General features: G+C 43.5%; 1 protein-coding gene and 1 pseudogene across 1 annotated transcript in view; one reads left to right on the top strand and one right to left on the bottom strand.

Moving 5' to 3' along the window:
• Positions 1 to 3,401: 3,401 nt before the first annotated feature.
• The window catches only part of LOC124555888 (sodium channel protein Nach-like), a 198,314-nt gene continuing 174,230 nt past the window's right edge, over positions 3,402 to 27,485 (top strand). Inside the window, exons 1-2 of the mRNA XM_047129948.1 lie at positions 3,402 to 4,123; positions 13,008 to 13,128. Of these exons, the coding sequence (XP_046985904.1) occupies positions 3,402 to 4,123; positions 13,008 to 13,128 (843 nt within the window). The remainder of the gene's footprint in view (positions 4,124 to 13,007; positions 13,129 to 27,485) is intronic.
• On the bottom strand, positions 17,598 to 17,715 carry LOC124556889 (annotated as a pseudogene).

The raw sequence follows: 27,485 nt of genomic DNA on the forward strand, positions 1-27,485 counted from the left end.
TATGCTGGGTCTTCCACTTCGCTCTTCGTCATGAACGTTTGTTCGGCCATTTTTAAATTTTATGACCCATTGACGCACTCCATCTTCAGTGATTATGTTGTCCCCACACACTTCACAAAGCTGCCGATACATTTCTATTGGTGTACAGTTTTTTGCAGTCAGAAACCTTATTACAGCACGCACTTCACACTTCACGGCATTTTCAATTAACGCTGACATTTCAAACTGTCACAGTAACTCAACGGAGTACAACACGAACCTCGCACTAGCACGGCAGGATGCCGACTGAGCGGCGGAGTGCCATGACACCAAGATGGCCGCGCTAGCCCCGCCCCTAACGGACACAAACGAAAACGTAATGTACTTTGTGGATAGCCCTCGTATGACAAAAGAGTCTCAAGGAAATAACTTGCTCCAGATTAAATAATTACACTAAAGGTCAAAGTAAATTGTTGATATTTGCATCTACAGTGTAGAAGAAGTTAAAAAGTGTCAAATATTTTGAGTGGTATTAGTACACACCGAAACAAGAAGGAAAAAAAAAAAACAATAAATGTATGTCTAGAAATGCTTACTTTCAGAGATCTCAAAGTACTTGTTCATAGTATGACCTCAATATGATAACCAGCTATGATATTTTATCTCTGTCTTGTGACCTAAAGAATCATGCAATTGTTGACCCAATTGTTGTTGTTGTGTATGCTGGCATGCACTAAGGATGAAATCCATTAGAGTCTGTGCATCATTGACTGGAGTGGTGCAGATGAATTCTTTCAGGCCAAAAGTCTAGGGGACTGAGGTGTGGGGAAGGAGGAGACCACCTATTCAATTCAGTTGTCCTGATGTGTCGGTGATGGATGTTGTGACATACTGCTGCTAAAACTTGCTTGTGCACCCTCATGTATGAATCATATCTGTAGTTTTTGATGACATGCCACGTCTTCCTGCAATACAGGCAGTACATTAATAAGAAACTCCCAATAATGAGCCACAGTTAACCACTGTCATAGCATTTATCGTTCTTTTCACTTGTCACCAAATGTGTCTGACCATATGTTCATTGAGAAATGATGCTGGTGACCTGTTTCTGCAATTGCATGGGGACTTCCACCAGTGCACAAAATTTTATTATAAAAATTCAAATCAGCATCTTTTGTGAATCCAGCCTTACCGGTAAATAAAATCTCAGATTTGAACAAAGGATCTTCTTGTCACTTTTGCAAGACCAATTGACTGAACTGCAATCTGCCAATGTGGTCTTGTTGCTTTATGAGATGACTGCACTGAAGACATGGAGCTAACAATTCTTCATGAAGTACTGTCCAGACAAGATGAAGACTTATACCTTTTGCTGCTTCTAACCATAAAACACTGGTTCTTGTGTTTTTGTCTACTAAATGTGGCATCTTAAGCATGTGGCCTGGGGGACACCTTCAGTTGGTTATGTTTCAGTGTGCTAAGGAAATTGTGTCACTAAGATGCTGCAAAATTGGCCTAAGAGCTTACCACATGGTACTTTGCAATGTGGATATTTTTCAGTATAGAGAGCATGATTTCGGTGGCGAAATAATAAAAAAACAGTAAATACAACAGTGAAGTCATCTTTGTAAGTAGGTAGGACTCCACAAGACATAAAGTACTCACAAGGGCACAGTTCGATCCAGCATGCCAAAACTCAACCTGAAATTTTTTGAGTAGCAATAATACTATTTCAAAATTTTAGTTGGTAAGGTGCACTGCACGTATTAAAACAAAAGTTAAAAATTACCAAATTTGTAGTGCACCAGGCAGCTGGAGAAATGTGAACCCCTACCGGAGCTGTAAGAGACGGAACATGCGCAACACAGCAGGCACAAATCCTTGCTTGCCGACGCCTTGGTAAACAGATCACATGGCACAATGTGATTGTAATTTTTGAAGTGAATTTCAGTTCCCATTGATAATTTCTCTGGCACAATTGCGCACAGTTACTACTTACTTGAACTTGCATCTCATGCATTTCATTTAACATCCATAATAATTAGCACTGGCCTTTGCAATATGGCTAAATGTTGATGATGGAGATAAAATTCAATTGATTTTCTTTGTATTTCCTTCATATATGCATCCACTAGTAACTACCTTTGTACACGTTCCGGGGTTCACAGTAGTGCAGAATCCAATTAATGCCTTCAACCTTGCAAAGGTGAAATATGAAGAATATGGTATGCAACTGGAATCCCCTAAATCCCATGAACACCTACATATGTGTTATTTATTAGTTAATTTCTTGCAGTTTCATTTGAATGATGTCGACATTTTGTTAGAAATTGTGGAATCGTTAGAAGAAACAGAAATAGTTCTGACAATTCCATCAATTGTGGTTTGAACAACGATTGTTGTGCTAATTGAAATCCAGCACAAAAGTACAGGATCTTTCTAGCCCAAAGACGACATGTAAAGTAATAGATTTGAGTGACAAAACAAAGGCTGTAGTATAAAGCTACCTAATTTGGTGATGAACCCAGTAATTCTATAAATAATTATTTGATTAGCCATATATTTTTGCAAAAAATGATTATGTGACTTAGGTTTATATGTGTACGATATAATGACAGGAATTTCATAGCATTAGGTTTCGGTTTGATTGAGTAGAGGATACTTAAAAGAAAACTCTACAATTTTACCTAATTTGGTGATAAAGTTAGATACCTTTATGATATGAGTTCTTAATTTGGTAATGCATCAACATAAATTATAAATACGATGAAATAATTTGTATATCATTGAACATTTTTATTATACAATCAAAACGAGTGTGTGGCGGTTATCGACCGTGAGCAATCGACCGACTCATCTTTGAACTAACTTCCTTGAAAAATTGTTTATTGGAGTGTTCGCCATGTTGTCGAATCAAGCGACTGTGGATTTTCAATGTTTCGCTTCATGTATCTATTTCTAGCAACAATAAAAGTATTCAGTCGATTAAGTGGTATGTTTCGGTTCTACAGACGACCCAACTACTACAATTGTGACTCCGAACTTTTGTTTTTTCGTGTGCTTCTGAAACAACTCAGTGTATAAACAATGTGCCGATCAACAACGCGAGTGTGCCTATGATTCCGCTGTCCTGTGTAAGTGCGAGTGAATTCTCATGAGCTACGGTCGCAGGTTCGAATCCTGCCTCGGGCATGGATGTTTGTGATGTCCTTAGGTTAGTTAGGTTTAACTAGTTCTAAGTTCTAGGGGACTAATGACCTCAGCAGTTGAGTCCCATAGTGCTCAGAGCCATTTGAACCATTTTTGAATTCTCATGAACTGCTCCAGGACAACTACCGTTTGCGCCGAATCCTACATTTGCGTCTCTTACGAATTATTACGCTCCACAGTCGCAGCTTACGACAGACACTTGTGTTGTGACAATGCCACCCGACAGTGTTCGAGTGAAACAAGTCATCGACGACACATCACGTGCTGTGTATTCTGTGTTACCTACGTCGTACGACACACAGGCCACGCAATACGACCAGATTACCCGGTCATTTGTTCCGGCGGCACTAGCCGCCCCTGCCGCGCCTACCGCGATATACGCTGATCGTATTTCGGACCGTTCCGAGTTTTCAACAGCACCGGCTGTTTCATCCGCGCTGGCGACACACCACGTGTCTTCCGTACCAACCGTGTCGCATCGCTTCGCACCTTCAGCTGCCAAATGTTACATCTTGCCTCCAGGCGTATACCAGTTTCTGGACCCCGCCTTGTCTCCAGTCGCACAGCCGTCCAAGACCCCAAAACTGCCACCATTCAATCGTGACAATCCTGTCACTCTGTTTGCTCTAGTCGGGCATGTGTTTGAACTTAATGGTGTTATCTCAGATGACGCACGATACTCCAGTTTGATTACTCATCTACACGACGAGCTCGAGCGGGTGAGTGATAAAATTAATTCACCACCACCTCTGCCAAAATATATTTCGTCGAAGAAAATTATTGTGGAAAGTTTAGCACGCACTACGGACGAGGCGCTGCAGCAAATCATCCGTGTCGAGCAAATTCGAGAGAGATCGCCGTCTCAGCTGTGGCGTCGACTACGCTCAATAGTCGACCGGCAAACCCTGTCGGACACTGTCCTGTGGGCCATTTGGTCAGTTAAGTTACCATATGACATCCAAATGCAACTGCTCGCCCTCTTGACGGCACCTTTCGACCAGCGCCTACGGATCGCTGACAGCGCTCATCGGCTATATTCGCACAGACAATTCGAGATTCAGCTTCAGCTCACACCCGACATGCTGTTCCTGTGGACGTTTCACGTCGCGGATATCGACGAGCCGCTGCTCGGTATTGATTTCCTCTGACATTATGGACTTTCTCCTGACCTACAGTCTGCAGCACTGGTGCACCATGCTTCCGGCACATGCATCTCTGGTTCCTTCGCGCCACATCCTACAACTCTGCCTCTAAGTTATGATTGACTCATCAACTCTTCTGCCGATTGCTCCAACCTGTCAGCTCAACTCGTCGCCTCCATCGCCGAAGTCAACCGCCAACATCGTGAAACAGGTGCTATTCGTAACGACAACAACAGACAACGACAATCGATTGCGGACGCATCACGCGAGCTGGCGCGCGCACGCAGCGTGATCGCCAACCTCTCGTCTATGAACGCTCTCCTGTCATCTGGGGTCACTCACACCGCCAACCTCACGCACGTTTCCGCAACTGTCGCGGACTCTACTGACGAACTCCAGCTCGAGTTATTCCCTCGCTCTCATGTCGAGCCGGCACATGACCCCACCTGATCACTGGTCACAGCCACGGACCGCAGATCTCTTCCTGAGACGGCACTTCGCACGAACGCCCCCACCGACCACGCCCACGCACCTCCTGTTACGACACCGACTACGCGGCTCCCACAGCCGCCACCACAGGTCAGCGACTCTTCAACTGTCAGGGCCGCGGGTGATTCGACATCCTCCCATCGCCCCCACGTCGCGGTGATTTCGAACGGCACGTGCCACAGACTGAACACTACCGAAGACCCGCCAGTTCGTCACAAAGCCAGGCGCCTGTCGGCACACAAACTTTGCCAGGCAAAAATACATGACCTATTAGACGCCGCTATTGTCCGGCCGTCCTCCAGCAAATGGTCTTCTCCAATTCACTTGGCTTCCAAGAAAGACAGTTCGTACCGCTTATGTGGAGATTACCGCAAATTAAATGCACGCACCATCATTGACAATTATCCGATTCAGCATATTCAGGACTTTGCACAACTACACTGCGCACGCGTTTTCAGCGTTATTTACTGTAAAAAAGCGTACCATCAGATCCCTATGCACACTGATGAGCCGGCCGGAGTGGCCGAGCGGTTCTAGGCGCTACAGTCTGGAACCACGCGACTGCTACGGTCGCAGGTTCGAATCCTGCCTCGGGCATGGATGTATGTGATGTCCTTAGGTTAGTTAGGTTTAAGTAGTTCTACGTTCTAGGGGACTGATGGCCTCAGAAGTTAATTCCCATAGTGCTCAGAGCCATTTGAACCACACTGATGACATTCCAAAATCATCTCCTTCGGCCTCTATGAATATTGTACCATGCCGTACGGCCTCGCAACGCTTCATTGAGTCACTCCTTCTCCAACTACCTTTTTGCTATGCGTATCTCGATGACCCTCCCCCAAGAACCATGGACCTTGCCGTTGGTGGGGAGGCTTGCATGTCTCAGCGATACAGATAGCCGTACCGTAGGTACAACCACAACGGAGGGGTATCTGTTGAGAGGCCAGACAAACGTGTGGTTCCTGAAGAGGGGCAGCAGCCTTTTCAGTAGTTGCAGGGGCGGCAGTCTGGATGATTGATTGATCTGGCCTTGTAACACTAACCAAAATGGCCTTGCTGTGCTGGTACTGTGAACGGCTGAAAGCAAGGGGAAACTACAGCCATAATTTTTCCCGAGGGCATGCAGCTTTACTGTATGATGGCAAGGTAAGCGTTTCTGAAGAAGAGAAATTTGTTAACATCGAGTTTAAGTGTCAGGAAGTCGTTTCTGAAAGTATTTGTATGGAGTGTAGCCATGTATGGAACTGAAACATGGACGATAACTAGTTTGGACAACAAGAGAATAGAAGCTTTCGAAATGTGGTGCTACAGAAGAATGCTGAAGATTAGATGGGTAGATCATATAACCAATGAGGAGGTACTGAATAGGATTGGGGAGAAGAGAAGTTCGTGGCACAACTTGAGTAGAAGAAGGGATCGGTTGGTAGGGCATGTTCTGAGGCATGAAGGGATCACCAATTTAGTATTGGAGGGCAGCGTGGAGGGTAAAAATCGTAGAGGGAGACCAAGAGATGAATACACTAAACAGATTCAGAAGGAAGTAGGTTGCAGTAGGTACTGGGAGATAAAGAAGCTTGCACAGGATAGAGCAGCATGGAGAGCTGCATCAAACCAGTCTCAGGACTGAAGACCACAACAACAACATGTCGATGACGTCCTTGTTTTCTCAGCGTCAGAAACAGAACATGAAGAACATTTGTCACGTGTGCTACAAATTCTCTCAGACAATGGCGTTGCGATTAACGTGGATAAATACCAGCTCCGCCGCTCTCGTGTGACGTTTCTGGGTCATGAGGTCACCCCTAACGGCATACGGCCCACATCTGAGCGTGTCGCCATTATTAACGAACTGCCACTTCCAGAAACATATCGTGACCTCCGTAGTTTCTTAGGAATGGTGAACTTTTTCCGCCGACACATCCCGCTCGCAGCTTCACTCCAGGCACCGCTCAGAGACGCGTTGGCAGGCAAGAACACTTCTGGCGCACGCAAAGTAGTTTGGTCCGAGGATATGATACACGAGTTCGACAATCTCAAGTCCGCCCTGATCAACGCGGTTACACTCGCTCACCCTTTTGCCGACGTGCGCATCTCTATTACTATGGACGCGAGCGACGCCTGTATCGGCGCCGTGCTTCAGCAACACGTCGGTGATACCTCTCAACCACTCCGATTCTTCTCTAAAAAACTGTCCGCTTCTACACGCAAGATACCTCTCAACCACTCCGATTCTTCTCTAAAAAACTGTCGGCTTCTCAGCGCAAGTGGTCCGCGTTTGATAGAGAGTTACTGGCCGTTTACGAAGCTGTCAGACACTTTCGCGAAGATATCGAAGGTCGCGAGGTCACTATGTAGTCCATCAACAAAGGAGGTGGCTTACAAAACTCTCGTTCGACCTATACTTGAGTATTGCTCATCAGTGTGGGATCTGTACCAGATCGGGTTGACGGAGGAGATAAAGAAGATCTAAAGAAGAGCGGCGCGTTTCGTCACTGGGTTATTTGGTACCCGTGATAGCGTTACGGAGATGATTTTCCTTGACTTCCGGAAGGCGTTCGATACTGTTCCGCACTGTCGCCTGATAATCAAAGTAAGAGCCTACGGAATATCAGACCAGCTGTGTGGCTGGGTTGAAGAGTTTTTAGCAAACAGAACACAGCATGTTGTTCTCAATGGAGAGACGTCTACAGATGTTAAAGTAACCTCTGGCGTGCCACAGGGGAGTGTTATGCGACCATTGCTTTCACAATATATATAAATGACCTAGTAGATAGTGTCGGAAGTTCCATGTGGCTTTTTGCGGATGATGCTGTAGTATACAGAGAAGTTGCAGCATTAGAAAATTGCAGCGAAATGCAGGAAGATCTGCAGCGGATAGGCACTTGGTGCAGGGAGAGGCAACTGACCCTTAACATAGACAAATGTAATGTATTGCGAATACATAGAAAGAAGGATCCTTTATTGTATGATTATATGATAGCGGAACAAACACTGGTAGCAGTTACTTATGTAAAATACCTGGGAGTATGCTTGCGGAACGATTTGACGTGAAATGATCATATAAAATTAATTGTTGGTAAGGCGGGTATCAGGTTGAGATTCATTGGGAGAGTCCTTGGAAAATGTAGTCCATCAACAAAGGGGGTGGCTTACAAAACACTCGTTCGACCTATACTTGAGTATTGCTCATCAGTGTGTGATCCGTACCAGATCGGGTTGACGGAGGAGATAGAGAAGATCCAAAGAAGAGCGGCACGTTTCGTCACAGGGTTATTTGGTAACCGTGATAGCGTTACGGAGATGTTTAGCAAACTCAAGTGGCAGACTCTGCAAGAGAGGCGCTCTGCATCGCGGTGTAGCTTGCTCGCCAGGTTTCGAGAGGGTGCATTTCTGGATGAGGTATCGAATATATTGCTTCCCCCTACTCATACCTCCCGAGGAGATCACGAACGTAAAATCAGAGATTAGAGCGCGCACGGAGGCTTTCCGACAGCCGTTCTTCCCGCGAACCATATGCGACTGGAACAGAAAAGGGAGGTAATGCCACACACCGTTGGGTGGCTTGCGGAGTATAAATGTAGATGTAGATGTAAATCACCGTCCGCTTGCAGATGCCATTCGTAATCCTGCTACCGACCTCCCACCGCGTAAGTTCCGACATATGGATCTCATATGTCAGTACGCGACGGACGTCCGCTATATAAAAGGTGCAGACAATGTCATCGCAGACTACATGTCGCGCATAAACGCCATTACTTTGCCGTTTGACATGTCTAATCTGGCGCGCCTTCAACAACAAGATCCCAGCATACAGGACGTATTACAGGACACCAACACATCTCTTACCTCGGAGAACTGCCACCTACCGGGGTCTGACACCCCAGTCATATGTGACACTTCCACCGGTACACCGCGCCCAATCGTACCTGCCTCGCTCCGTCGAGCGGTTTTTGATACCCTCCACGACCTAGCCCACCCTGGCATTCGCGCTACGACACGCCTTGTAAACGAACGTTTTGTATGGCCTAATGTCAAGCGTGACTGCCGTGACTGGGTCCGTGCGTGCATACCCTGTCAGCGCAGTAAAGTCGGACGTCTACGCCCAGCTGCCACTCGGACAGTTCGATGTTCCTAAAGTCGTCGGCACACGGACCGTGCATCTGAACGTTGAGCGTTGAGCGTGCCGAGTTTCTGACGTCATCGCGTGGAATAGCACGCTCTAGAGTCTTTCCGAACGTGCAGAGCAATATCTGGCATGTCAGATATTCTGAGCGTGCGTCTGAGCCTTGACCAATGAGATAACACAACGCCACCTACGTCGCACGCTCGCCGTCTCTCTTCAGTACAGAATTGTGAGGCGCCACATTGGCATTCATTTCAAGCCTATATGTATATATGCCGTTTCTGAACACCAGCAAATTGAGAACCACTGAAAACGAGTTGTTAACTGTGTGATTCGTTCCAATAAAATAGTGAGAAACGTCATATTCGTGGCAAAAGAACTATTGTAACTTGCGTGTTATGAGAGTAGGCTATTTGAAGGCAGCGACACACTGAAGATCCAACCAAAACGCATTGTTCTTGGTACAATTTGTTATAATTAAATTTCAATTAGTAACATATCTACGATTAAGGTTTTCAGGAAGAGTAAGACAATATAACTACACATAAAGTGTGTGCTGTTAGGTTAGTGTTAGTCGGCACGGTAGTTCAGCGTGTTCGGTCAGAGAGTTAGCTGCCCTCTGTAATAAAAAAAACTGAGTTAATCGATCAACAACGAACTTAAACGGATGTCTTACGACGTCCACACCAAGCAGATGCAACGAACAAAAGCGAACAAACTGAGCTATAGCCGGCATGGTAGCTCATCGTGTTTGGTCAGAGGGTTTAGCTACCCTCTGTAATAAAAAACTGAGTGAACAGAACAACGAACAACCTGAACACGTGTCATCGGACGCCCGCCACGAACAAATACAACGAACAACATAGAACAAAATGAGATAAAAAAAGGCGTAATGAACATCATCACTGTTTTGTATTGAGCTGTTTGTAGGGACGGTGGTTCGCGTCTTGACCCCTCTAAATTTTTTTCCTGACATTCGCGTTTTTATTAGGTTCTGATACTTTATAACTAGTTTAATATAAGTAATACTTTAATATTTGAGTTATGTAAACCTTTTTTTGTGGGGTGACTCTGTTCGATTGGCTTAGTCTACAGGACAGCTTGCGCTACTTATATAAAGATATATAGCTCCTTTTTCTTTTACGCTTCGTAATTCACACGTTGCAAAGATTCTGCTACTGGGTAGGAACAGTGATCAAGTAAGACTGACCTTGGGATTTTTCTAAAATGAGGGAATGATGAAATAATGTTTATGTTATGCGGAGAAATATTCCAAATTTGTAATGCACTGTTTGTAATGGAACTTTTATAAGCCTGTGTCCTTATTGATTGGACATGGTACTTTCCTTTTCGTAGACGATGGAGGAAATGTGCGTTTTAATACAGCTGACGTGGGAATTTTACGCGCGCCCGTTGAGTGAACAGTGTGATTTACGAACTAGAAGCATCCCTCAACTGCCGCTGGAGTGCGTTGCGATCGCGTTTACCACGTTGGGGCCCACGTACCGTATGCGCAAGTCGCATCGTTCCTGAGCGTTCAGCAGCACGTTGAACTCGGCACGCTCAACGTTAACGTTCGACAGCGCGGTCCGTGTGCCGATGGCTTAAGGGTCGCTTCCGCCACGTCCACCTCGGCATCGTCGGTCCCCTCCCCCCTTCTGAGGGCTACAGATACATTTTGTCTATGATCGACTGTACCTGCAGATGGGTGGAAGCTGTAGCGCTTATTGACATTTCAGCTGCCTCAGTGGCTTGCGCCTTTGTCCAAACGTGGCTAACCCCTTCGGCTGTCCATCCCCGATTACTACGAACCAAATGGTTCAAATGGCTCTGAGCACTATGGGACTTAACATTTATGGTCATCAGTCCCCTAGAACTTAGAACTACTTAAACCTAACTAACCTAAGGACATCACACAACACCCAGCCATCACGAGGCAGAGAAAATCCCTGACCCCACCGGGAATCGAACCCGGGAACCCGGGCGTGGGAAGCGAGAACGCTACCGCACGACCACGAGATGCGGGCACTACGAACCAGGGCCGGCAGTTTGAGTCTGTCCTTTTCGCCAGTCTTCGCCAACTATGCAGTGTCAATAAATTCCATACATCCACTCATCATCCACAAGCTAACGGTTTAGTCGAATGCTGGCACAGAACACTAAAAGCAGCCCTCATGTGCCATGCGGAACAGTGGTCGGAGGCCCTTCCCTGGGTGCTTTTAGGCGCTCAATCAGCCTTCAAAGAGGACCTGCAAGCATCATTAGCGGAAGTGCTCTACGGCGAGCCCCTTGTTCTTCCTTGCGAGCTCATTGAGGATTCACATCCCTTTTCATCGGACGAGCTCCCCAACTTGGTCGAGCGTGTTCGCACGTGTATTTCACGCATCCTTGTACCCCCTCCGTGTGCACACACGGTTCCACGCGTTTTCGTACACAAAGACTTAGCTCACTGCGAGTATGTAATGCTCCGGCACGACACTGTGCGAGCCGCTTTACAACCTCCCTACACAGGACCTTACAAGGTACTGTCACGCTCCCAAAACACGTTCCAAATCTCCATCAACGGACAACCACACATCGTGTCCGTGAACCGTTTAAAGCCGGCACGGATCATCTCGGGAGCAGCATCCATTATTCCGTGTGACTTCACCACTCGAGTCGAGTGTACTCACCCGAGTGACAGCAGTGATCTAAGTGATGTGCCGTGTGACGCCCACACTCCGAGCGAGTGTTCTGACTCAGGTCATAGTGTCCCGTGTGACGTCTCTCCCCTCAGCGCGACACAGCTACGCCCCCCTTTAGGTCGAGTGATTGTGTCTCACCCGCACTGTCGCCAGCAACTCACCTTACGCCAGCTCCTCCGTCGAGCATCTACGTCACGGTCGACGTCTCCACGTATTCAGCCGACAATCTAGCAATACAGGGCCATGAGGGTCCCCTTTTCATCCTCCACGCCCCTCCCCGCTCTCTCAATAATTCACGTCCCTCTGTTACACTGCTCAGGCATCTCTCCCTTCCTCCCAAAGCCGATGTCGATAGCATTACATCGTTCATCGACACGGCTGGTACCCTCACTGTCACCATCCCCATGAGTCCCTCTTCCTCAACATCACTGTCTCCCTATCCCCTCCCCATGTCCAGAGCAGGTCGTCAGCTTCGGCCTCCTCTCTGGCATAGGGACTATAACTTTTCCTCGCCTATCTGTTCCCCCCTCGCGGATCTGGATACCTCACCGATTACGCCGTGCTCCGCACTACCGGCGGGGGCTCTGTGGCGGTCATCGACCGCAAGCAATCGACCGACTCATCTTTGAACAAACTTCCTTGAAAAATTGTTTACTGGAATGTTCGTCATGTTGTCGAATCAAGCGACTGTGGATTTTCAGTGTGTCACTTTGTGTATCTATTTATAGCAACAATGAAAGTATTCAATCGATTAAGTGGTGTGTTTCGGTTCTACAAACCCCTATACGACCCAACTACTACAAGTGTACTGAATAAAGAAAGTTGTCAAAAATTACACATTTATAATAAAAATAACCTTTACAAAAATAAATTCCGTTCAAATACAAAGTAAATTTTTCAGGTTCAAAGTTAACATTAATTATAGAAAAAGAACTGAGTATTACTAATTCAACAACATTTATTTCTGTCTAAACAATATCACCTCACTCATTTGTGGAACTGCAGAGATCACACATGTAAATATGTCCCACTGCTGATTCGCTTTGGCAGCGTTCATGGCAGAGAATGAGGTAGAATGAACATTGCAGCCAGTTCTTTTCATTTTTTTGTCTTTCATCCGTCGTATATTGGCCCCCACGTGTGCCACAAGTCCAGTCATCGTCATCATTGCAAATGTTTTTTTTAAACTTTTCTACCTATGGATTTCCTCATTCCAGAAGGTCTAGCTGAATCCAAAGCAGTGCTTTCTTTTCCTTTGCTAGTTTGTTGACTGCTCAGTGCACGAGCTTTTTGTTCATGTCCACTTACGAGCCTAGCCTTTGGGCCAACTGTCCTTGCACTTGTGATCTTCCTTCATACATTTCCTGCTGGTGTTCTTAGGATACTGTCAACTGGAGATAATGAAGTTGCTGGAGATTCAATAGCATCTGCCTGCGAACTCCCATCTGATAATCTACTTGCATCAGGAACTGATGGCCTACGTGTGGGCCCAGGATTCTCAGTGAGCTCTGATGGAGTCAAATTTTCTTGGGGAATGAAATTTTGATCAAACTGTATCATCCCACAAAACTTGAAGGCATCTTGAAGATGGTGTGGAAGTTTCTTTTATTTGGTTTCTCTGTTGGGTTTTTTGCCATAAAATAGTGCACTTCATCTCCCCAAGCACTCTTAACTGCCTTGTAAATGGTGATGTCCAGAGGATGGATAGCGTGCATAGTGTGAGATATCATTTTCACTAGCAAGCTCAAGCACTTGAGGAAAAGTACGTGCTCCATTCGAATCCATCAGCAGTAGGACAGGTATTGTTGCGTTATATTCAAGAAAAAATTGAAATCATTCTAAAAATATTCGTCAGTAATCCACCCCTTTCCAGATACACGAACCTACAAGTTTGGTAGACAGTACCTCATGTAATCTTCATTCCATCGAGAACCTGTGAAAATTATAAATGGGGGTATCCAATTGCCATTAGCACAAACAAAGCCTACCAAAGTCATAGTTTCTCCCCATTCTGCGTAGGTTCATCTATCTACAAAACTTCTTTCCAATCACAGTTACAACCTCATTGGGTTTGTCGACAGGCATCAACCCTGTTTCATTAACATTTCACAAACGACCTTCCACCTTCCTTAGAGGAGACAAGCCTAGAGTATTAATGGAATCTGAATGTTTGTCGAAATAATCGTCTATCATAACACGTTTAGACATGGAAGCTCAGTAGGCAGACAAATTTTCCAGCACTCTTGAGGTCAGACTATATCGACGTTTATAACTGAGCCACCATTTCTTGCTTGCAATTTCATTTCTCACTATTAAAAAAAATCACAACATGCACTGCACCTGCCAGTTCATTTGCCACCATCCTCACTTGTTGGGCAATAAGTCCAAATCCCATCTCTTCCGCTGTAATTACGTACTTCAGTAATTCCTATACTAATTCTGACTCTAAGGCGATTGGGCCACCTAATTTCTTCAGACCAGCAGCCGCACCATCATTATGATTTTCTGTCAGGAACCTTTTTAAAGAGCTCTAAGACACCCATTCTCCTTTGTTGCATTGTAAATGCTAATATGATTTTGCTGAACCATTCTTGCTGCCCATAGCATTGCACTAGAGCTGTATACCGGATGATGCTGTGGTATATCGAGAAGTTGTAACAATGGAAAATTGTACTGAAATGCAGGAGGATCTGGAACGAATTGACGCGTGGTGCAGGGAATGGCAATTGAATCTCAATGTAGACAAGTGTAATGTGCTGCGAATACATGAAAAGAAAGATCCTTTATCATTTAGCTACAATATAGCAGATCAGCAACTGGAAGCAGTTAATTCCATAAATTATCTAGGAATAGGCATTAGGAGTGATTTAAAATGGAATGATCATATAAAGTTGATCGTCGGTAAAGCAGATGCCAGACTCAAATTCATTGGAAGAATCATAAGGAAATGCAATCCGAAAACAAAGGAAGTAGGTTACAGTACACTTGTTCGCCCACTGCTTGAATATTGCTCACCAGTGTGGGATCCGTACCAGATAGGGTTGATAGAAGAGATAGAGAAGATCCAACGGAGAGCAGCGCGCTTCGTTACAGGATCATTTACTAATGGCGAAAGCGTTACGGAGGTGATAGATAAACTCCAGTGGAAGACTCTGCAGGAGAGACGCTCAGTAGCTCGGTACGGGCTTTTGTTGAAGTTTCGAGAACATACCTTCACCGAAGAGTCAACCAGTATATTGCTCCCTCCTACGTATATCTCGCGAAGAGACCATGAGGATAAAATCAGAGAGACTGGAGCCCTAATAGACGCATACCTACAATCTTTCTTTCCACGAACAATACGAGACTGGAATAGAAGGGAGAACCGATAGAGGTACTCAAAGTATCCTCCGCCACATGCCGTCAGGTGGCTTGCGGAGTATGGATGTAGATGTAGACGATAGATTCTATGTTCTTCCAGTCATATCGCATTTTTACGATTACTGTGCATCTTTTCCACCTTAATGTAAAAGATAAAATAAATCAGTCATACCTAAGTTGGTGGTACCATCTAATTTGGTGGTAGGCTGTATGGAAATATTTTTACCAAAAAATGTTGTTCTATGTATGTACTAACATATAAAAGCATTGGAAACTACACATGACAATTTAAACATAATCCATGATTTTTTGGATTTATACCTGCTTCATAAACAAGTTTGGGACACTTTATTTTTTCACGAAAATGCTAAGACGATACAAGGAGTACCGGGTAACTAAATAGTAAGCAAAAAATATACTTCACGAAAGTTTTTGTAACATTTTGAGAATGGAATACACTTTTCGATTCTCTTTACATCAATATACCGGCATTCTTAAGAAATAAAATAAAGTAATAATTTACTCACAAAGTGAAATTACTGCTGCAATACTGCTCACTGCCCTTTCACATCTGCTACAGTCGGCTAACAATGATGAAAAGGTGGTTCCGTGTGAGCAACACAAAGAAGAAATTCTCTGCCGTATTTGATTTGCGTCGCGAATTATGTGAGTCGCTTCTAAGTTAACCCTTAACGCCCCAGGTGTGGTCTCACAGACCACTAGCGTTTATTTTTACTCTGTTGCTAACGCACAGGGGTGGGTTAGGAGATTACAGTGTTATGTAGTTGTTCTCTGCTGAAGCTACAGTGATTTCCTTTGTCAGCAGCCACATTAATGTGACGTGAACCTATGTTATTACTGTTCTCTGAGACTACACCTGGGACTTTGCGTTATGGATTCAGTAGCCAAGTCTTCATCTGACTTTGAGGATACTGTTTTAAAATGGTGTGAGGACAGTTTGGGAAGTGATGTTGGATTAGATAGTGGCAAGAAAATTGAAAGTGAACATAATTCAGAATAGGAACAGCGCAAAAGTGAAGACGAATTTGTTTTGCCACTTGTGAAATCCTTGAATGAAACAAGTGCTCAAAGTGATGAAGACGGAATTGTTGAGACTGAACCATTAGCTAAAGGTTCTGTTAGAAATATTTAGTTGAAACAAATATCGCTGATCTTTCCACGTGTTGGACGTAAATGGGGTGAATGTGTTTGTCCTTCACAGTTACCACAAAAACGATACTCAGGCGAGCCGTTTTAATTTTTTGAGGAAGCTAGCAAACTCATTGGTAACACCTCAGATAAAAAGCGAGTCAACAACTATCACACAGCCCATGAACTTCGTGTAACCATTTACTGTGTTTTGGTTGTAGCAGAACCAAGAGTAGAAGCCGTTGTAGAACGATTGGAAAAACGCAAAAAATGCTCCACCTGTGACCCAAAAAAGAAGAGAAAGACGCCTTATATTTGCCATTGTTGCAAGAAGCCAAGTTAGCTGCATTTCTCTACAAAGATTTCCAATGAGTGCAAAGAAAACATTTGTGAAGAAAACTAAAAACTGGAAAATTACTAGCGTAATTTTCAGTTTTTGAATGTTTTATGGAAGTTTTTTATGTTTTTATTGTTACATGTACAATAAACAATAAAAATATAGCAAAAAGTAAAATTTAGAGTGCAGGGTATTCGAATCTTCAGAGCATTAACATTATCATGTAATATTATGTTCATTATGTGCAGTTTTTTGTTTAAATGCGGTTTTTTGCAAAAATAAACTTGAAAATTATTTGAATATATTTTTTGTGTGGTATTAATGTAAACTTTCACACGAAAAACTGAATTGTTTCACTGAAAGTGCCGAATGCAATTTTTATGGTTATTGAAACATAGCGGTCTGTCAGACCGCACCTGGGGCAGAGTGTGACAAAAAATGACCTTGGAAGCTAAGAGTTAACGAGAGACGAAATGACATGTATCACGAACTTAGTTATACCGCCAGATACGGTTTCCTCACCATAAATTTTTTGGTTAAACGAAGAAGGGAGAAATCCTTAAAATTAAGCACTTTGCAAAGCTGCTTCCGTTTCATAAAATCTGACCATGAATGGTGTAAATGGATGAAATATTTTAATGGAATACGAAACACACAACGAAATGAAACTTCCAAAAGTATGAAAGAAAAACTATTCCAAAGATTTAGAACTGCTCGTTAGAGTAACGGACCATTATTGTGGGTGATCTACGAGACTGGACTCCCTGATCTGCAAGTGAGATGAACGTTACTGATTTCTAGGCTTCTTCGACTTAGTTGAATAGATCCAGAAAAGTATATGGAAAAGGAAGTCGCAAAATTACGAGGTTCAAATAAACGTCTGCAAGATGTGCCATTAATACACAGTAAAACGTAAATTCCGTCCACAGGCCCTGGCGGACCCAGCGGTAGCGACTGGCCGCCGTGTCATCCTCAGCCCATAGGCGTCGCTGGATGTGGATATGTAGGGGCATGTGGTCAGCACACAGCTCTCCCGGCCGTATATCGGTTTACGAGACCAGAGCCTCCACTTCTCAATCAAGTAGCTCCTCAGTTTGCCTCACAAGGGCTGAGTGCATACCGCTTGCCAACAGCGCTCGACAGACCGGATGGTCACCCATCCAAGTGCTAGCCCAGCCCGACAGCGCTTAACTTCGATGATCTGAAGGGACCCGGTGTTAGCGCTGCGGTAAGGCCACTGGCATTACTATATACTACTATCACAGTCTAACATAACAGTCGCGACACTCACTGCTGCAAAAGTTGTTACCGTTTGACAGATGGAGCGACACTAGCGCTCCAAGTGGGGAGTAAGGTGAACTTCAGACCCGTCGTAAGCATCATGTTTGTTTTGCATACATTTCCTACGTAATTTACGAAATATTTGAGTTTTTTCTTGCCTCCAAGGATTTGTGTAGTATCAAGAGGCATATATGTTTCTAAAAATGATTCCAAAATACTCGCAAGTACGGACAAAAACCATGAATCGAGTGGCAAGCTACAACACATTTGTGAATAAACACTAGTGACGTTGGATAGAACTGCAGCTTACCACGTTCATACAAAAAGAATATAAACACACAGACTCACACATAAGAAGCACAGACATGTACCTCTACATGCAAAAGCGATCGACAGCTCATTTACCGTTCCATGGTTACCATGGCTTACCATGGTTGTCATTGTCGCCTGTTGCCACAAGTACAACCTTCATCATCTATTATCCCAAGTGGGACAAGCAACTGCCAAATAGTGGGAGAAATATGTTGAAAACATTATAATGAGCTGATTACATTACATTTCACGCAAAACGAAATAATTGAATAATTTTCAAACAGTCTGTCAGTGAACAAGGTGCTAACAAAGTAATGTAATTACACGAAGGAAGCAAGGAAAATTTAGTGACTAACAACAGAAGTGAATGAAATACGTACCAAAGAAATCAGCAGCCCAAATGAGCAAACTTCTTCAGTTTCTTATTTGCTTTCTTGTTGCTAGAAACTATGTCTTGATTCCAATATTTGAACCAGTAAACGAGTTTCACATTAACAAATATCTTGATCAACAGCAGCTTAGTTTCTTCACAACATCCAGGAGGAAAACTTGGGATAGCCATCAACAAGTCCACATATAATGTGCCACAGTTTTTCTTGTTTAGGATGTTCATCAAAGACGTCCCCAGAGGCTGATCAGAAAGCCTCCCCGGTGCGTCTGACAAACAGGTTTCAGGCACTGTCTCTGGCTGAGCCAGATGCAGCTGCCTGCCCTGTTTCAGAGGATGATTCTGTCTTCAAGGTCCGGGCAATCACAGAGGGTGGGCTTATTGGTAGTTGGGAGCTCCAATGTTAGGCGCGTAATTGCGCCCCTTAGGGATATGGCGGCTAGGGAGGGGAAGAAATCCAGTGTGCACTCCGTGTGCATTCCGGTGGAGTCATTACTGATGTGGAAAGGGTCCTTCCGGATGCCATGAAGAGCACAGGGTGCAGCCAGCTGCATGTGGTGGCACATGTCGGCACTAATGACGTGTGTCGCTTTGGATCTGAGGAAATTCTCTCTGGATTCCAGCGGCTATCTGATTTGGTGAAGGCTGCCGGTCTTGCTTACGAGATGAAGGCAGAGCTCACCATCTGCAGCATCGTTGACAGAACCGACAGCGGACCTTTGGTGCAGAGCCGGGTGGAGGGTCTGAATCAGAGGCTCAGACGGTTTTGCGACCGTGTTGGCTGCAGATTCCTTGACTTGCGCCATAGGGTGGTGGGGTTTCGGGTTCCGCTGAATAGGTCAGGAGTTCACTACACTCAGCTGGCGGCTACATGGGTAGCGGAGGCTGTGTGGCGTGGACTGGGCGGTTTTTTAGCATAGAAGGCCTCGGGAAAGTACGGGGTGGGCTGCAACCTCAAAGGGTGCATGGCATATACAGGACGTGCTTGGATCAAGGAACAGTCGGAATCGTAGTTGTAAATTGTTGTAGTTGTGCTGGGAAAGTCCCTGAGCTTCAAACGCTAATAGAAAGCACAGAAGCTGAAATCGTTATAGGTACAGAAAGCTGGCTAAAGCCTGAAATAAGTTCTGCAGAAGTTTTTACCAAGTCTCAGACGGTGTTCAGGAAAGATAGATTAGGCAGAATTGATGGTGGAGTGTTTGTGTCTGTCAGTAGTAGTTTATCTTGTAGTGAAGTCGAAGTAGATACTCCGTGCGAATTGGTATGGGTGGAGGTTATACTTAACAGCCGAACTAAGTTAATAATTGGCTCCTTCTACTGACCCCCAGACTCCGATGATGTAGTTGCTGAACAGTTCAGAGAGAATTTGAGTCTCGTAACAAATAAATACCCCACTCATACGGTTATAGTTGGTGGGGACTTCAACCTTCCCTCGATATGTTGGCAAAATTACTTGTTCAAAACCGGTGGTAGGCAGAAAACATCTTCCGAGGTTGTCCTAAATGCTTTCTCCGAAAATTATTTCGAGCAGTTAGTCCACGAACCCACGCGAATTGTAAATGGTTGCGAAAAATCACTTGACCTCTTAGCCACAAACAATCCAGAGCTGATAGAGAGCATCATGACTGATACAGGGATTAGTGATCACAAGGTCGTTGTAGCTAGGCTCAATACCGTTTCTTCCAAATCCACCAGAAACAAACGCAAAATAATTTTATTTAATAAAGCGGATAAAGTGTCACTAGAAGCCTTCCTAAGAGACAATCTCCATTCCTTCCGAACTGACTATGCAAATGTAGACGAGATATAGTAGCAACAGCAATTGAGAGATTCATAACTCATAAATTGATAAGAGATGGAACTGATCCCCCGTGGTACACAAAACAGGTCCGAACTCTGTTGCAGAGGCAACGGAAAAAGCATGCGAAGTTCAGAAGAACGCGAAATCCCGAAGATTGGCTAAAATTTACTGACGCACGAAATTTGGCACGGACTTCAATGCGAGATGCCTTTAATAGGTTCCACAACGAAATATTTTCTCGAAATTTGGTAGAAAATCCGAAAAAATTCTGGTCGTATGTAAAGTACACAAGCGGCAAGACGCAGTCAATACCTTCGCTGCGCAGTGCCGATAGTACTGTTACCGACGACTGTGCCGCTAAAGCGGAGTTATTGAACGCAGTTTTCCGAAATTCCTTCACCAGGGAAGATGAATGGAATACTCCAGAATTTGAAACACGAACAGCTACTAGCATGAGTTTCTTAGAAGTAGATACCTTAGGGGTTGCGAAGCAACTCAAATCGCTTGATACGGGCAAGTCTTCAGGTCCAGATTGTATACCGATTAGGTTCCTTTCAGATTACGCTGATACAATAGCTCCCTACTTAGCACTCATATACAACCGCTCGCTCACCGATAGATCTGTACCTACAGATTGGAAAATTGCGCAGGTCGCACCAGTGTTTAGGAAGGGTAGTAGGAGTAATCCATCTAACTACAGACCTATATCATTGACGTCGGTTTGCAGTAGGGTTTTAGAGCATATACTGTATTCAAACATTATGAATCACCTCGAAGGGAACGATCTATTGATACGTAATCAGCATGGTTTCAGAAAACATCGTTCTTGTGCAACGCAGCTATCTCTTTATTCGCACGAAGTAATGGCCGCTATCGACAGGGGATCTCAAGTTGATTCCGTATTTCTAGATTTCCGGAAAGCTTTTGACACCGTTCCTCACAATCGACTTCTAATCAAGCTGCGGGCCTATGGGTTATCGTCTCAGTTGTGAGACTGGATTCGTGATTTCCTGTCAGGAAGGTCGCACTTCGTAGTAATAGACGGCAAATCATCGAGTAAAACTGGAGTGATATCAGGTGTTCCCCAGGGAAGCGTCCTGGGACCTTTGCTTTTCCTGATCTATATAAATGACTTGGGTGACAATCTGAGCAGTTCTCTTAGGTTGTTCGCAGATGATGCTGTAATTTACCGTCTAGTAAGGTCATCCGAAGATCAGTATCAGTTGCAAAGCGATTTAGAAAAGATTGCTGTATGGTGTGGCAGGTGGCAGTTGACGCTAAATAATGAAAAGTGTGAGGTGATCCACATGAGTTCCAAAAGAAATCCGTTGGAATTCGATTACTCGATAAATAGTACAATTCTCAAGGCTGTCAATTCAACTAAGTACCTGGGTGTTAAAATTACGAACAACTTCAGTTGGAAAGACCACATAGATAATATTGTGGGGAAGGCGAGCCAAAGGTTGCGTTTCATTGGCAGGACACTTAGAAGATGCAACAAGTCCACTAAAGAGACATCTTACACTACACTCGTTCGTCCTCTGTGAGAATATTGCTGCGCGGTGTGGGATCCTTACCAGGTGGGATTGACGAAGGACATCGAAAGGGTGCAAAAAAGGGCAGCTCGTTTTGTATTATCACGTAGTAGGGGAGAGAGTGTGGCAGATATGATACGCGAATTGGGATGGAAGTCATTACAGCAAAGACGTTTTTCGTCGCGGCGAGATCTATTTACGAAATTTCAGTCACCAACTTTCTCTTCCGAATGCGAAAATATTTTGTTGAGCCCAAACTACATAGATAGGAATGATCATCAAAATAAAATAAGAGAAATCAGAGGTCGAACAGAAAGGTTTAGGTGTTCGTTTTTCCCGCGCGCTGTTCGGGAGTGGAATGGTAGAGAGATAGTATGATTGTGGTTCGATGAACCCTCTGCCAAGCACTTAAATGTGAATTGCAGAGTAGTCATGTAGATGTAGATGTAGATGTAGAAAACTGAAGCCATTTGATCTTCACAATCCCTCAAAAATAAACTAACATTTGCATTGCAAATAACCAAGCTTCTAAAACTGTCTTCATAACTTTTGAAATGGCAATAAAATTTGTCATTTGCATCTAAGTCCTGGCTGTTGTCTACAAGTAGATTACTACACTTGACACAATTATGTAAAGAAAAAAGTTTTTTGAAGATGTAGCCAAACATATATCTCATATTGCTTTGTTCTCCAAGGTCTGCTGGAACTTCCACATTTGGTAGCTTTGTCGTCGAACTTGTATCAGTACTGCATAACAATGCTGAGACCTTTAATGTTTGAGCAGATTTCATGTCCAGTATTGACTGACCCTACTCAATTCCTTCACAATTACTGCTTGCCACATTAGAAGAGTTTATCAATTTATTTAGTGTACAGTTGTTAAATGCAGCACAAAACTGCCTTGGAGATGGGTTGCTGCAAAAATTACCTCTCTGCCTTATAGTTGAAAAAAAGTTTTCTAATGTGTCTTGGTTAATTTTACGTGAGAATAAGTATAATTTTGTTCCAGTTAGTACCTCAGCAGCAAGCATTTTCAAAGCACATATATTGCTTAGAAGCCCCTTCACACATTTTATTCTCAGGGAGTAATCTTTCCCATCACAGTCTACAAATTTCCAAGAGTGAATCCATGGCTTCATCGCATGTAGAACATCCAAATCCTCTGAATCACTCCTAATACAGTTTCTTAGATGTGCAGGCCCTTTCACACTGTATGTATTAAAGATATCAAAAAAGTAATTAGTGGCCGAGCGGTTCTAGGCGCTTCAGTCTGGAACCACGAGACCGCCACGGTCGCAGGTTCGAATCCTGGCTCGGGCATGGATGTGTGTGATGTCCTTAGGTTAGTTAGGTTTAAGTAGTTCTAAGTTCTAGGGGACTGATGACCTCGGATGTTAAGTCTCAGAGCCATTTGAACCATTTTTTGTCATTAACTTTCTGACAAAAGTCTGAAGTGCCAATTGCAGATAATGACATACTACCACAAAATACAAGTGTGTCAATACCAGCTGCCACTGCGTCGCTTAACCCACTAACTGCAGTACCCACTTTCAGTTTTGAAAAAGCTGGCAGTTCGACAGCTTTTTTAGTCAGCTTGGGAGCTAACTTGTATTTTCTGTGCAAGTCATTTGAATAGAGCTGAGAAATGTCCTTCCAAGAAGCAGTACCGACCAAACCATCATTTGATTTATGAATTATGTCATACCTAAAGAGGTTGTTTCTGATACTCTTAAACAAATGTGGGGTGTCATAGAAAAAGTAGATCGTCTGCTCCTCATATACCAAACTTGGATTGTCTTGTGTAATTCCCAATCTCTTTCTCCAGTCCACAAAATTTGAATCCTGGTCAGTCACACAAGTCTTCACAACCAAGCCAATTTCCTGAAGTCTTTTGACTGCTTCATAAAATATAGCAGTCAAATGCATAGCTCCCACTGTTCCTTTACAAAAACGGGTATAGCAATTGTAGTTTGAAAAATGAAAAAATGCCATTAATCATTATCACCAACACACTGTTGGCAATTTTTGCTGTGCGTGTATAGCCCAAGTCCACAAAACCAATAACATTGCCAGAAGTGTTGTCATATGTTAAATTTGCCACTAGAGGCATTTAATCCAATGAATTATTCTCTAGTTTATCATTATCAGAGAAATACTGTGTCTTTTGCTTTAAAAGATGCAATATATTGTCACTTATCCCACACTTTATTTGTATGCCTTCCACATACCTTTGTAATGTATGCACTGATGGAAGCATAAAACATTCTGACAAAAACCTGTATGCCTGAGTGCTGTAATATAATAAATTTAAACAGCTTATTTTCGTCTTTCCATCTTGCAGCACGTTTCTCTTTCAGTGGCATGCTAATCTGGCTCAATAAGAAGTCAAGAGCATCTTTTTTTTTAAATATCGGGATCTTGCGATATTCAACATTCGTTTGTCCTTGTTCACTTTATCTTTCTGATACAGTTTCTGTCGCTATCTGTAGGCACTTTCCTTGTCCCATAATAGTTTTGCTCGACGTCTAGCGATCTGCACATTCTGACACTTCACGCGCTTTTGTAAGACGAGTAACTGCACTTAATCTAACCACTTCGTCGTCCAAGCAGGTCTGTATTGACGATTCACACGAATCTGGCACTGATACACGGAGAGTTGCACTGGCTGCTTCTGTGTCATAGGACTGTTTTACAGTTTTAGATGGATTGTCGAATCTTTGTGGCAGTTACCTCTTCATCGTCAGTTGAGGTGGCTTATTTGGGATATCAAACTGTGAGTACTGCATTCCACACTCGTTTATTATTGTCTGCGTTCATGAATTGGTTTTGTTCGAAATGTTGCGAACTAGACCTAATGTTATTATACAGGTAAACTGGGTCTTTTTTCATAAGGTCTTCTCGTCTGCTATTAACTAGCCATTTTCTGCTCCTAAAACGAAACATTAATCATTAACACACATGTAGTTTGCAAGTGAATTCTGACGATACAGCTTAGTAACATGATGCTATATACCTCTCAGGATCCTTAGGAAACCTAAAAAAAGACAGCTGTGGTGTCTTCTTCCTGTTGTTGCTGCAATTTATTGCACTACAAACCACTGCGCTTGCAAAAACCGTTGTAGAAATCAAAATAAACAACCACTACTCACTTTCAATATCGCTCTGAACTCACAGTTTAACTTACTGGCCGCTTGGGGCGCTGCTGATGCGGTAGGCAACAAAATCGGGGCGAAGTGTCGCGACTGTTATGTTAGAGTGTGGTACTATAGAGAAATTCGTAGCTCATGTGAAGACGAAGCTGCTTCTTATCACCTGAGATGCTGTGCGTTAACCCAGTCAGTCAGATTCCGTATAAAGAACTGCGAGCAAACCGCACTTCATCATTTAGAACGAAAAAAAAAAAAAAAAAACCAAGAGTCGCTGGTGCAGTCGATGAACGCTCTGACACATTCGTGTGCAACAGTGCCAAAGCTAAGTATTACTGTTTCCACAGCTTTATATCCGTTCCCAGGAGCCTCGGGGCAAATTATGGCCACAAGATTAAAAAAACCCGTTTACTTGCAAATATACATAGCAGAATCTGGTAAAATGAGAGAGAAAAATTTTCAACATTACAACCGAAATGTTGCAGAAAATAATTTATTCCTTTTGCTGGAGGTTGCCCTCGACATAACGTAACTTCCATCTTTAAGAGGACAACGAAAAGACTGTTAATATAATTCGTATTCAACCTGGAACTACTAGTGTGGGGCCTGTTCTCTCCTTGCATTTTCAGACAGAGTCAACCTTTTGCATAATCTCTTTCATCCGCGATGTCTTATTTTTAGGTACCACACTTACTCATACGTCTTTTTGACGTGAATACGTCTTTAAGACCAGAGCCACGTATGGGACACCAGTCAGCGAAACAGAAGTGAAATGTTTGCAGTGTAATACGTTTTGAGTTATGACTCCAAAATTAATTATGCGTCCTAAATTAAGTTGTGTCACTAGCAGAGTGTGTAACTAAAACAGGTTCACTTTTCGTCGTTCCCTAAGTCGAGTGGATCTTGCGGTGTGAGAGCTGTATTAACCAGCACAGATGAATATTGCATTGTCCACGGTATCGCCATCGCCTCTGCTGCTGCAGAGTGGAAGGTCACAGGACACTGCGTGACTTACATATAAACGATTTATTTGTTTAAAAGATGTCTATAAATTGCCAATGCCTATTTAGCGTGTTCGTAGCACATAAGGAAAAAGCAGCTACGTTGGATTAGCAAGAAGGCGTGCTATCCGACACGCCACGACTATGATTAATGGCTCAAAACAGGAAGTTTTGAAAGCACTTCCATTTACTATAGCGAGAAGTAACAGTTATCTACTGAATAAAGTTGTTGGAACTCGAACAGGGTGAAATACGGCTAAACTGGGAAAACGGTCCCCGCACTTTAGTTGCTTCAGCTCCAACATAAGGTTTGACAGGTTTTCTCCGTATATCTTAAATATTAGGAAGAAGAGCAGTGTAAATGGTATTAATGGCAGATCCAAAGGTGAGGAAGTGATGGGGGCTAGGATCGATACAGCTTTCCAGGTATAAACGCCCCTTAGTCACAACGTCTGGACTGAAAAGCCTATGGCATGTGACAGCAGTGCATAGTTTACTTATTATTTCTGTATTTATTACAGAGCGTTTTTCTCAGCGATACCCCTACAGACACACGTGATAATCATTGAACTATACGAAAAACACGTAGATTAGATACAAACCAAGGCTTTATTCAACATTTAAACACCACTACAGATATTCGGATTTAGGTTAAGACATATTCGATATGCCCACCGTCATTGGCGATGATGTGGCACAGACGAATAGCGAAACTTTGCATGACCCGCTGAAGTGTCGGAACATCGATGCTGGCATTGACCTCCTGAATGATTGCTTTCAGCTCAGTAATGGTTTTGGGGTTATTGCTGTACACCTTGCCCATAATATAGCCCCACAAGAAGGAATGGCATGTGTTCAGATCCGGAGAATATGGCGGCCAATCGAGGCCCATGCCAGTGGCCTCTGGGTACCCCATCTAACAATACCATCACTTGCAAATTAGGTTAGAAATCAGATTAATAATGTTGCTCACGCAGCATATTTTCGCTTTATTGGGCAACAACAAAGTTATTGACTGTGGATGGTATCGTCAGAATGGAAATAATGAAGTCACTGTAAAAAAGTCATTAATTTTGGCACTTATCTTGAATGGATTCCCACGTAGATTTCGTCGAAGTTGTTATGGCTCATCTTGTTGATTCTAGGGTGATTCCACTTTGACTGCTAGAAGGTCCAGATCTGTTTTTAGCAATATTTGAAGACCTAACAAATGCGTTTTTCAGGAAATTCTTAATGATCAAACAATCCCAGATCAGAACAATGGTATGGTAGAAATAATTTTTGACTTGGTGTTCACGATCCACATTTTTATTAAACTTCTTGTAAATTCACATAGACTTCTTCTTAATTGTCACATCATCAAGAAAACAGTTTTGTATCAATCTTCATATATTTAATTTCCACTTTAACCAAACACAAGACTTGACTGTTCTTTTACAAAGCGAAATAACAACTTAACTTCTGCAAAGTGAAACAAAGATTGCTCTGTGCGCATTCGCGCCAAAACGGTTACAAGTAAGTCAAAGATTATGAGAGTCTCACAGAAAT

Source organism: Schistocerca americana, chromosome X, assembly GCF_021461395.2.
Source record: "Schistocerca americana isolate TAMUIC-IGC-003095 chromosome X, iqSchAmer2.1, whole genome shotgun sequence".
NCBI lineage: Eukaryota > Metazoa > Arthropoda > Insecta > Orthoptera > Acrididae > Schistocerca > Schistocerca americana.